Source organism: Myotis daubentonii, chromosome 6, assembly GCF_963259705.1.
Source record: "Myotis daubentonii chromosome 6, mMyoDau2.1, whole genome shotgun sequence".
NCBI lineage: Eukaryota > Metazoa > Chordata > Mammalia > Chiroptera > Vespertilionidae > Myotis > Myotis daubentonii.
The window spans coordinates 23,749,704-23,762,687 of NC_081845.1; the positions used below are offsets into that span (position 1 = coordinate 23,749,704).

A 12,984-nucleotide genomic window follows, 5' to 3' on the forward strand; every position below is an offset into this window, starting at 1 on the left:
TGTTTGGATCCACCGATGGGAAAGGCGGAACTGAAATGTACATACATCCTTAGGGGAAATTTCAGGGGTCCTTGTCAGGTGAGGTTCAATAAATTACTCTTTCTTCTGTATTTATAACTTGTGCATTTTAAAGATTGACTTCAAAGTACTAATAGTCATGCAAATGCTTAAGCCAAAAAAAAAAAAAGTTACATTGAAAAGAATTTATACTGTGTGGTGAATGGGCACTGGCTACTAAAGCCTCAGGACTCACTGAAACAAACCCTCAGAGTTGGATCAGCTCAGAAGAGAAACATAAAGAACCATATGAGTAACAGAAATGTATTCAGAAGAGAAACACATATCTGGGAGGCCAACTAGTTTACTGTGATAGGTAACTGACATGCATCATGTAAATCAATGCTTTAAAAAAACACACAAAATGCTCTGGGTAGTTCCTAACTAATATGTAAATCTAATAACTGCAAAAATCTCTTCTCCATCTCAGCGATGGGAGGTTCAGAGCCTGATGAACCACGGGAGGGGCACGGGGAGGAGAAACCAAGCTGTTACCATTTTGAAACCAAGTTTCATCTGAAGGGGGTGCAAGCATGAGCTGTCACTTCTTGGAAGAAGAGGGAAAGCCTTTCACGCTGATTTAGGGGCTAGGACCTGGTGTTCCGCTCCATCTCATCCAAGCACTCCCAAACCAGCCCTGTCGTGTGGATGATGCCTCGTTTAAGTCTCTCCATCGCGCTCTTGCTGCCCGCTTACGTGAGTCAGATCTCCTTCCCTAGTTTTTCGATGATGACCAGCAGCTCAGCATATTTGCTCTGGGGCACCTGGCTGTTCTCCGTTCCCTGTGTGTTAGAGATGGTGGTCCTAGTCACTCAGCAGCTGGCAGTACTGGGAAGATGTTGCCATGCTGGTGGAAGGCGGGTGAACGCTCCCAGAGGCCTTGATGGAGGTGGCGGGCATGTGCATGGTCAAGTTCAGTTTGTAAGACATCCTGCCCCCCCAACCCCCCCCCCACCCCCGCCTCTCGCTGCGGAGCGCAGGCCCCATAAGACGGAATCGGCATCTGCAGCGGTGGCGGTGAGGCCAGGCGGTGGCGAGGTGGGCCTGGGGTCTGTGTGCCTGTCTGTGCGCCTGCCCAGCTCCCGCACACTTTTTGTTGTTGACAGCTCAGGCGCACTGACAAATATGGCTGTCCCCTCACCCTGACACTGCCACAGTTTCATGATCTTTCAGGTTCTTGATGTTCTGCTTGTGCTGCTCAATTTCTTTCTGCAGACGCTCGATCTCCTTTTTATGATGAGTGATCTCTTCTTCATGTTGTTTCTTCAAGGCTGCCAGCTGTTCTTTAATCCGCTCTGGAAAGTATCCTTCCTCTTCAGCCTTCTCTTTTTTTGTGAAGGTTCCCATGGCTTCCCTGATTGCGCCTGCCTTGGAACTGAAATTATCTTACCATTGCAGCCAAAGCCTCTGGCTTGCATGGCCCTTACCCCCCACACTTCGAGCCGCAGATGTGCCACTGACGCAGAGACTGCCCTGGTTGTCAGTGCCGCGCAGTTCCGGACCACCCCACTTAGTTTTAAATGCAAACCTGCCTTGGACAGGCCTTGAAGGTCTTTTTTCCATGGCGATCACGGGGTAGCAGGCCAGACGGCACCCACGGCCCCGAGGGGTCCAGGGGTGCCAGCTGGCCGGCGCCGGGGCTCTCTCTGCCCCCGATCGCCATGGCGATCATGGGGAAGCAGGCCAGCCGGCACCGGGGCTCTCTCTGCCTCCGATTGCCATGGCGATCACGGGGTAGCAGGCCAGCCGGCACCCACGGCCCCGGGAGCTGAAATTATCTGACCATTGCAGCCAAAGCCTCTGGCTTGCATGGTCCTCACCCCCCACACTTCGAGCCGCAGATGTGCCACTGATGCAGAGACTGCCCTGGTTGTCAGTGCCACGCAGTTCTGGACCACCCCACTTAGTTTTAAATGCAAACCCCTCTCTGCCCACGATCGCCATGGCGATCACGGGGTAGCAGGCCAGCCAGCACCCCCGGCCCCCGGAGTCCGGATGTGCCAGCTGGCCTCGCCAGCGGCTCTCTCTGCCTCCAATCCACAATGCAATCACTGATCACCGGCCGCCTTTGCCCGCCCCCCACCTCTTGCCTGCCGCCTAGGTTTCCGATCCCTTTCGCCTCCCAGCATTGCGGCTATGTATGCAAATTAACCGCCATCTTTGTTGGCGGTTAACCGCCATCTTGGCTGGCAGTTAATTTGCATATCTCCCTGATTAGCCAATGGGAAAGGTAGCGAAGTTACGGCTAATTACCATGTTTCTCTTCTATTAGATGGGATTATATAGATACTAGAGGCCCGATGCACGAAATTCATGAAGGGGCTCAGCCCCCACCACTTCAGCGGCTGCCTCTGCCTCAGCCCCTGCCTGCTGTGGCGGCTGCCTCTGCCTCGGCTTCATCCGGAAGGTTGTCCGGTCTAATTAGCATATTACGCTTTTATTATTATAGATATTTTTATTTACTTCAGATAGAAGGGAGAGGGAGAGAGAGATAGAAACATCAATGATAGAGTGAATCATTGATGCCTCCTGCACACTTCACACTGGGGATCGAGCCCGCAACCAGGCATGTGCCCTTGACTGGAATCGAACCCGGAACCCTTCGGTGGCAGATGCTCTATCCACTGAGCCAAACCAACTAGGAGGTCATGTCTCTTTCCATCAAAGTAAGAGATAATTGGTTTTGAGTTTCTTCTGTATTTTTAACTACCAGTAAACTGGTATTTTTAACTAAAGCATGTGGATTTAGGTTTTTTTAACTTTCAAAATATAGTCATGCACCATATAACAACGTTTCAGTCAATGACAGACCACGAATACGTCATTGGTATACCATATAGCTTAGGTGTGTAGCAGGCAGTATCATTTAGTTTAATCTACACTAATAAAAAACATGGTAATTGGCATACGACCGCTACCCTTTTCATTGGCTAATCAGTGAGATATGCAAATTAACTGTCAGCCAAGATGGCGGCCGGCAGCCAGGCAGCTTGAAACTAATATGAGGCTTGCTTGCCTCAGTGACGGAGGATCCTTGGAGGAAACCAACGTTCCCCGCCTGCGGCTGCAGGCCTCTGAGCGGGCAGTTTAAGAAACATTGTAACAAATACCGCCAGCCTTCAGCCAGCAGATTCGCAACGTTGTAAGCAAAGGCCAGAAACCTACTTTCAGCCGGAGGCCTAAGAGCTGGAGCCAAGCCTCAAGGTAAAGCTGGCCCAGAATAAAAAAAAAAAAAAAAAGAAAAAAGGAGCGGTTGGAACTTCAGTCACTCCCAGCCTGAAAACAGCCCTCAGCCCCTCACCCAGACTGGCCAGGCACCCCAGTGGGGACCCCTACCCTGAAGGGTGTGTGACCAGCTGCAAACAGCCATCATCCCCTCACCCAGGCTGGTCAGGCACCCCAGTGGGGACCCCCACCCTGATCCAGGACACCCTTCAGGGCAAACCAGCCGGCCCCCACCCATGCACCAGGCCTCTACCCTATATAGTAAAAGGGTAATATGCCTCCCGGCACCGGGATCAGCGTGACAGGGGGCAGCACCCAAACCCCCTGATCGCCCTGCGGCTCTGTGTGTGACAGGGGGCGGGGCCCCAACCCCCTGAGCAGCCCTGCTCTGTGCCTGATAGGGGGGAGCTCCCCAACCACCCCCCCATGGGCCCTGCTCTGTGTGTGATAGGGTAGAGCCATAACTTCCCCATCGGCCCTGCTCTGTGTGTGACGGGGGCAGCGCCCCAAACCCCTGATTGGCCCTGCTCTGTGTGTGACAGGGGGTGGCGCCGCAACCTCCCCATCGACCCTGCCTTGAGTGTGACAGGGGACGGTGCCCCAACCCCCCAATTGGCCCTACCCTGAGCGTGACTGAGGGTGGCATCACAACCTCCCAATCTGCCCTGCTCTGTGCATGACGGGGCAGCGCCCCATCTCCCCAATCGGCCCTGCTCTGAGCCCGACTAGGGGCTGCGCCTAAGGATTGGGCCTGCCCTCTGCCACCCGGGAGCAGGCCTAAGACAGCAGGTCGTTATCTCCCAAGGGGTCCCAGACTGCGAGAGGGCACAGGCCGGGCTGAGGGACCCCCTCCCCCCCCCCCCCCCGAGTGCACAAATTGTTGTGCACCGGGCCTCTAGTGTATATATAAGTACATTCTGATGTTCCCATATGATGAAATCTCCTAAGGAGCATTTCTTAGAATGTATCCCTGTTGTTAAGCAGTACCTGACTGTATAAAATAGCAATATCATATCAGAAACTTTTATTTTTTAATGGTATATTTTCCAAGGGATTTTTTAATGGAAAGTGATTAGTATTAGAAGGATACTTTTCACCCTAGCTGGTTTGGCTCAATGGCTAGAGCGTCAGAGTTCATTGCACACATTAAAAAAAAAAAAGAGACAGGTCTTTGAGTGGTGAACACACTATAGATGATGTATTATAGAATTAAGGTGTACACCTTAAACCTACATAATTTTATCAATGTAACCCAATAAATTCAATTTATGAATGAATGAATGAAGTGGTACAGGTTTACAGGACAGGTCAGGTTTTCAGGAAAGTAAAGGGTTTATAGGACAGCTCAGCAAACCATAGTATTAAAGAAAAGGCAGACGGATAAAAGTTTTAATCACATTAAATCTTTAAAATTGTGGAAAATGAATTTTATGAATTATACTTATGCTGTACCTAACTATATTTAATTACACCCCCTTTATGGTAGAGTAAAATTAGCAGGACATTTTAACTATTTGCAGAGTAGAATGAAATTTGAAGACAGCCCTACCTCGTTTGGCTCGGTGGATAGAGCATCGGCCTGAGGACTGAAGAGTCCCGGGTTTGATTCTGGTCAAGGGCACATGCCCAGGTTGCTGGCTCCATCCCCAGTAGGTAGTTTGCAGGAGGCAGCCGATCAATGAGTCTTTCTCGTCACTGATGTTTCTCTCTCTCTCTCCTCCCCTCTTCTCTTAAATCAATAAAAATATATTTTAAAAAAAGGAATTTAAAGACAGATGTATTATTTGAGAAATTAGTGAGAAGAGAATCTGGATTAAAGACTCAGTCTTTGCTGAAAGGAACACATGAATGTTTTCTTTGTACAGTGGCAAAAAAGAAAACTTTTGGCAGATGAGACAGAAGATGAAGCTCTGATGTGGAATGTGAACTCTAAATCAATCTATGGTTCCATCAGAAGTTGGAACTACATTTATCTGATTTATTTACCAAATTAACAGTAGATAAACTAAAATACTATACAGAGGAATTCTCTGCTAACACATCAATGTTTCTAATATTCAAAGGATTCCTGAGAATATATAACAAACTGCTGTCTGCCTTCACAAGTTTTAGTTTTAGATAAGATTACCATTTTAATACAATTTAGTTTAACTGCATGTTGCAAAGAACATTGGAAAAGCCAGTTTTCAGAGTTTTCTTCCAATTGATTAAAGCCAAATGATGAAATCAAAACTTTAAATTCTATTTACAGGTAAAGAAATTATTTTTTCTCCGTTAAAAGTTAACATATAATTACTTTTTAAAATATTACTTAATATTAGACTTATGGAGTCACTCTAGTCATAGAATAACACTAATACTGACGTAACATTTTTAAATAATGAAATCAAATTATTTTTAAAATTCACCTGTTGATGGAGAAATACAGTAATCATCTTCTACAGACTGGCCATAGAGATCATCATCTTCAAAATCTAAAATAAAAACACAAGAGATAAATTCATTACAAGTTCTTAATATATTCTTAGTTATTAACAAGAAAGCATCTGGATTCTTTCCAAAAGAAATTAAATTGTTCATCAAAATTAAAGGAACTTGGATTGTCCACTTTTCCTAAAATTTTTACCTACAAAATAGGTATTTACTGACTTTCTGTATTTATACACTTACTAGAGGCCCACTGCACAAAATTCGTGCAAGAGTAGGCCTTCCTTCCCCCGGCTGCTGGCACCGGCTTCCCTCAGGCACCCGGGACCAGGGCTTCCCTCTGGCCCCCACTTCGTCCGGAAGGATGTCCTAAATGACACCCGGTCTAATTAGCACATTATGCTTTTATTATTATAGATAGAAACATGGTTCTTCAGTATTTAAGATAATTGGGTCCAATTTTTCACCTCATGTGATCAAAAAGTAATAATCCCACAGACCACATACTTAAATTCTTTCCAGAGTTGACAAATATCCAAAATGAAAACCACCCATTTTTTTTTACCAAATGCTCTCTAAAAACAAAGCATTTATTTTTCATACAACTTTATGCGTGGCCCATAATTGTCCACTGCATAGAGATGTTGTGCTTGTCCTAAACTAATTTTAATTTTACTATCAGTCCCCAAAGCACACGGTATACAATCAGACCAAGAAAGCAATTTTTCTTCATGTAGAACGAGATAATCTATGAAAACCAGCTTATCCTAAACTCCCTCAAAATCACTCTGCTGGGCTTACTGGCCTTTTTTCTACTGACTCACTAGAACATGTTTTTTAACCAAATTTTCCTAAGGCTGTTTCTTCCTCTAGGTTAAGGTTCCCATTCAAATGTCACCTAATTGCATATGTCCTCCCTGACCACTCTGGGTAAAAAGCAGCAAGCCCCCAACCCCCCCCCACCCCCCACCCACCCCGTCATTTTTACTCCCTAGCACACTCCTCCAATTGAAAGTCTTCAAAGCACTTTACCCGTTTCACTCCACGAGATTATAAGCTTCTTCAGGGCACGACTCTGTCTAACCAACTACCTGGCACATGTTTGGTACTAAATTTAAACGTGTTTTATTATAAATGAACCAAGCATTTTAAAACTAAAAACCCACAAAGAATATAAATATGTTTGCACAAAGCATTTTATTCATTCAACAAATACTAACACTATGTCAGGGACTATTAGAGACATTTGGGGTACAAGAGTGAGTAATAGGCACATTCCCAAGATCTTCACAAACCTGAAATCAAACAGAGAAGACAAAAAAATGGGCAATTACAAAACACATATGGCAAGTGTTTGACTTGAATTGGGAGTGGGGTGGCTAGAGAAAGATCCCAGGAATATAATACTTAAACCAGTTCCAAAGGATAGTTAGCTAGTTTCTGAGGGTATTCATGAAGCAGGAACTCTTATTCTGAGACTAAGACCAATTGTTTATGGCAAAGAAAAAGTAAATAAATCTACTATTGGATTAACATGTGTAATTCAATAAATTAGATCACAATTCTGAGTTAATAACTTATTAGCAAATAAATGAAGAGCCATTCACAAAAAATATTTTTAGATATAAAAACAATAAGAATCTTTTTCATTGTTTTTCAATACTGAAATTGGCCCTAAAAGTACCACAATATAGAAAGACAAAGAGAATTCATTCCTGGTATTTTTGTAAAGCGGTTCTTTTCCTCAACAAAATTTTGGGAGTATTTACTTCATGTAAGCAATGTGGCGGCTACTGGAGTAAATATCAAATATGGACTTTGTCTTCCTGGCACTTTTAAATTAATAGCTAAGGCAGTCATGTAATGTGCTATCCAAATTACAGAGAAGAACAAAGCGAGAGTTAAATAGGGGAACCAATAGGTTTTGGAGCATAAACTCTCTCTCATGAAGTTATATTCGTTTTGAGAATTATTATTCTGAGAGTACAAAGGAAAGCTTAACTGGGAAGAAAAGAAATATACTGGACCCTTAAAATGAGTAGAACTTTGTAAGGAAAAGGGTGAACCTCCTATTCTATAGGAATAGCTTGGTTATGATGTCATCAATTGTTCCAAAGAAACCTGACAACCGAGCCAGGAGTTTGGCACTCCCTCCCTCAGGCCAAGCACTTCTCGGGAAGCTTTCCTTCACATGGAAATCACACTCCACTCCTCCGACACACTCTGAACTAGGCGCTCTTACTTACACAGCTTCCTTGGAACTTAATTTTTGCAGCATCTCATACTCACTTGAACCCTCTGTGACTTGCGTATCTCCCCCTTTAGACTCCCTCAAACATTTTACTATCGGTCCCCAAAGCTTACAACAGTCCACTAAGCATTCACTCGGAGAAGAATAAACAGTGAAAGCTGCCCGAGGAAGTAAAACTTATTAAAGAAAAAAATTATTAAAGAAATTACTTCATCAAAGTAATGAGGGCTATCCGTGTCTTTTACAGCATATCTGCAAAAATACCTCCCAGGCTCAAGTCCTGTCTAGGTAACTGTGGTCAACGTGCCATACTTATTTCCACGGCAATGCTTACGGCGGCCTCCATGCCGAGGGGAACACCAGGAACCTCGCACACACTGGCATATATGTGCCAGGCTGGCTGAGCTGCAGCCCCCAGTGCGGCTCAGAGCCTTCGACAGCCCCCGGGACAGGGAGGGCAGACTGATGCTCTACAATAACCTACCGGGCGTGCCGACAATGAGCAGCCACCAGCATAGCAAGCACATACTACATGCTCTGCACTCTACACAGCAACGGGTCTCCGTGCCTCTTCTGCACTCGGTCAAACTTGTCTCTAATTTGTTTGTATTATGCTTGGCGTGGCCCATAATTATCCACTGCCTAGAGATGCTGTGCTCATCCTCAACGAATTCCGACTTTTTTTAAACTCCTGGAGAACATTCATATACATTTTATTTCATTTTTTTAAGTCCCTAAATCCTTTTAGAAGCCTTCTTTCTTCTATTAATTTTTTTCCCCCCATTCCCAAATGCATTTACATGGGGAATTTTCAACCAAGAATTAAGTATACACCTAACATCATCGAATCGACTTATTCTTTGGGTCTTTTTAATAGGTATCTTTTCTACCATCCCCTAAGTTTCCAATTTAATTTGAAACTCGTAGAAAATAATCAGTTAGCTCAAGCCAGATTCTGCACTAAATATGTATGAAAACACAAAAAGATTTACCATGTAAAAGTTAGCACCGTTAAAACAAAACAGTTGAATGTAAGCATGAAGTCAGTCAATCCGTGTGTTACAAATAAGCAAGGTTTCCCGGGCATTTTTTTTCTGCCTTTCTTAAAAATTTATTTTCCCTTTATTGATTAAGATATTACAAATGTGTCCTTATCCCCCCCAATGTCCCCTCATCCCCCCAATCCTGCCCTCACCCTCACCCTCGCCCTCACCCCCTGTTGTCCAATCCATCGCTTATGCTTATCTGCATGCATACAAGTCCTGTGGTTGGTCTCTCCCCCTCACCCCACCCTCCCCTACCTTCCCTCCGAGTTTTGAGCATCTGATCGATGCTTCTCTGTCTCTACATCTGTTTTTGTTCATCGGTTTACGTTGTTTATTATAATCCACAAATGAGTGAGAGCATGTGGTATTTATCTTTCTCTGACTGACTCCTGGGCATCTGTGAAAGGGGCTGGGGGTCGGGAAAGGAGCTGGGAGGACACCCGGCGAGGGAGAGGCGGCGGCGCTCGCGCGTGTCAACACCGCCGGCCGACCTGCCCGCAGTCCTTCCCGTCCGACGCGGCACTGCACCTCCCCTGCCCTGAAGAAGCTCAACCCCACGGGCAGGAATCACGACATAAAACCAGGCCATTCTCTGGCACGCAGACGGCCTATGATCTTCTCCAACGGAGCCTCCTCGGAATTCCAGGCTGGCACCACTGTCGAGGAATAAACAGACCCAAGTGGATGCCAGTAAGCTGGGATGCCGGCGGACACGGGGACTGTGACATCGCGGCATAAGCTTGCTACCTACCTTCATCGTAGTTATAGCCTCGAACATTCCGATGCCGGGCCATGGCGGCGAAGAGGGCGTTCGCCACAGCGTCTTACAAAACACCCGCTCAGACACTGACCAGGCGCCATCTGCGGCGGGGAGAACACCTAGACGCCATTTTGGCTTCCGGCAGGCCTCTGCGCCGAGCGCCTGCGCACGCCGGACGTCCTGACTGCGCACAGCGCGCGACGGCAACCTCTCAGGGTCACCGCCTCACCGGGAGCGCATGCGCATTCGCGCAGGTGGGCGGGGCCTTTGGGGCGTGGCCCCGCCTACAGGTAGGTTGACTGACAGGAGTTCCAAAGAGGCGGGATTCCACTACTCACAGTTTGTTGATTTGGACCAACAGTTACTAGAAGGTATCCGAGATCTACACCCGTGTTCCAGATTGTCTTCCAGATTTGGTTTCTGATAAACTAGTGAAAAAGCTGAGTGAGTGCCAGCACTCTGTCTTATACAGCTCTCATCTTTGAGAACTACTTAGGCCCATAATAAGCACTAACAAACTTGTGTATATACTTTTAAGAATTAACCCAAGCTTTAGAGGGAGTGGAAATGCTCTTTTTAAATTGATAATCTGACTACAATAAGTCACCAGGCTTTCATGTAATACGTGGTTTCGTGTGTATGAGTCTTGCATGAATACCTCTAGTAAACAATTATCTGGCCATATAAAGGATTATCTCCATGATCCTCTGAGCACTCATTAACAAACAACCCTGTGTAGCATGCTAAGAGTATTAAGTATAGCTTTTTAGACATAACACATCTAGGGCCACTTGTGGTAATGCTGCATGTTGTTGATGAATAACTCTATAACCTATAATTAAATGTGCTCATTTCTTAGAATGCAAAGTGAATGATGCTATGTAAAAGACAATCTCATTATCTTACTGAACAAACTACACTTCAGTTTTAGCTTGAGTTTTTGAAATGGTGATACTTTAAAGACATAAAAGATAAGTCTCCAATTTTTGAAATAAAAGCTTAGTCAGCTTTTTATCATCCATAATAGAAAGAAATAAGAATAAAAATTCAATTCATATTCATAAGTGACTTGAAGTGTAATTTATACATGCATTTGAATGTGTCTGACTACCAAATGTTTGTTCTGAACTATCATTGTGGTTTAATGTAGCTCTAAGACAAAATTTTACACAAAAATAGTTGCTAATTTTATATGGTTTAAGTGTTTTCTTTGTTATTTTACACTTTTAGATAATTTTTATCTTACAGTCTGTTTCTTTATAAGTAAAACTAGGGCCCAGTGCACAAATTCGTGCACCTTGACAGGAACTGTGGCCCGTGAGGGTGCAGTGGGCACAGGGGCGGGTCTCGGCCCATCCTCCGTGCCCCTGCCTGGCCTCTCCCACCACGGCCCCTGGCCCCCTGCCAGAAGCCCCACTCCCACCACAGCTCCCACGTGCTGAGGGCACTGGTCCTGCTCACACCCGCTGATGGTGCAGAGCGATGAGGCCTGTGTCAGCAGCAGGTGCAAGTGGCGGCTGCTGCCCCAATCACTACTCAGGAGCAGGGGAGGTGGAGAAGACCTGAGGGGCGATTAGGGCTGGTAGCCACCACTTGCACCCACTGACGGCACCAGCGATCGAGGCTGGCTTCGGGCACCGGCAGTGGGTGCGAGCGGCAGCTCTGGCACAGGCTGCAGTGTGAGCGGGCCTGGCTGCCGGCCCCAATTGTCCCAGCAGCCGCCGCTTGCATCCACTAACAGCACTGAGGGGCAGGTGCCAGGTGCTAGCAGCAGGTGCGAGTGCCTGGAGGAACCGCGGTGTGCAGGAGCAAAGAATTTTCAGTAACCACCAGAAGCTTGCCCTGATGACAGTGACCAGCACCCCACCTTGTTCTGGTGCCCCCACTCACCTGCTCCACCATCCCGCCGCAGCCGATGCCTGCCATGTTCCATGCATGCCCCCTGGTGGTCAGCACACGTTATAGTGACCGGTTGTTTGGTTGTTCCGCCGTTCGGTCTATTTGAATATTAGGGTTTTATATATATAGATGGGGTAGTAATAGTACATAACTCATAAAGTTGTGAATAATAAATTTATCTATGTGAGTTCACACAAATCTTTAGGAGGTGCTTTAAATTTTCAGATGGTATTAAAATACAAATAGCACCCAGGCTGGTTTAACTACGTGGTTAGAGCATTGGCCACAGACAGAAGGGTTGAGTGTTTGATTCCCAATCAAAGGTACTTACCTCAGTTTCAGGTTAGATCACAGGCCCATGTTGGGGCACATGTGGGAGGCAATCAATAGATGTGTCTCTCTCAGGTCGATCTCTCTCTCTCTCTCTCTCTCTCTCTCTCTCTCCCCTCCCTCCCTTCCACTCTCTAAAAATCAATCAGAAAAAATTTCCTTGGGTGAGGATTTAATGAAATAAAACACAAATGGCAACGTCCAGCCCATTCTAATTGTTAATTACAAACTTTAGTGTAACTCACTGAGGTATGAAGTAGATGAGTTATATAAATTGACTACACAAACAAAACTACAGGAGCAATAAAGAAAAAGAAAACATAATACTTCTGCCTTAGGGGTACTATACAATTTGCCTCTGATTCATCAATAGTGCACTCCCTTAAAATTCTAAGTATTTGAGAGCCTTGATTACATCTCAAGCAAAATAAGGCTTTAGTAGCAAGGCCTTCACTGATTTCCAAATTTGGTTTCTGATAATCTAGTGAAAAAGCTGACTGTGTGCCCCCAGAGCTCTTGAGATGTTCTTATAAGTTTTATATTGTGGTTTGATGGAAAGTGCCATGGCTATGGAGTCACACAAACCTGGATTTCAGTACCTCTTCTGCCACTTTATGTACGCTAATGTCTTTGGGCTCAATTTTTTCATCTGTAAAATGGATATAAGAAGATATGTCTTCTATTTTGTGAACAGTAAATGAAATGATGGATGTAAAAACACTAGCTGGTATATAACAGGTCTATAAAGGAAGGAAAATTCTCTACCTGCTTTAGGCCTCTGACTGGGTCTAAGAAATAAACTGATATAAGATAAGTGAACAGGAAAAAATAGTACATGTTTAAAGTTTTACTGGTATATGGGAGTCTTCACAACATAATGAAGACCTGAAGAAGTGACCATAGCCGAAAGCTCTTATACCTCTGGTTCAAAGCAACAGTCAATTTATGAAGAATTGATGAGACAGTGGGGCTTGGGCATGGGTAATAAA

General features: G+C 45.3%; 1 protein-coding gene across 3 annotated transcripts in view; it reads right to left on the reverse strand.

Annotated features, from left to right (window-relative positions):
* HBS1L (HBS1 like translational GTPase) overlaps positions 1-9,991 on the reverse strand; it is an 83,875-nt gene extending 73,884 nt beyond the window's left edge. The window contains exons 1-2 of one of the 3 annotated variants that reach the window (XM_059700396.1): positions 9,758-9,968; positions 5,691-5,756 (exon numbers count right to left, since the gene is read on the reverse strand). In XM_059700396.1, the coding sequence (XP_059556379.1) occupies positions 5,691-5,756; positions 9,758-9,800 (109 nt within the window). In that variant the 5' untranslated portion in view covers positions 9,801-9,968. Of the gene's footprint in view, positions 1-5,690; positions 5,757-9,757 lie in introns of all 3 variants that reach the window. The other 2 variants (XM_059700398.1, XM_059700397.1) reach the window with 2 other exon arrangements.
* Between the last annotated feature and the right edge of the window lie 2,993 nt (positions 9,992-12,984).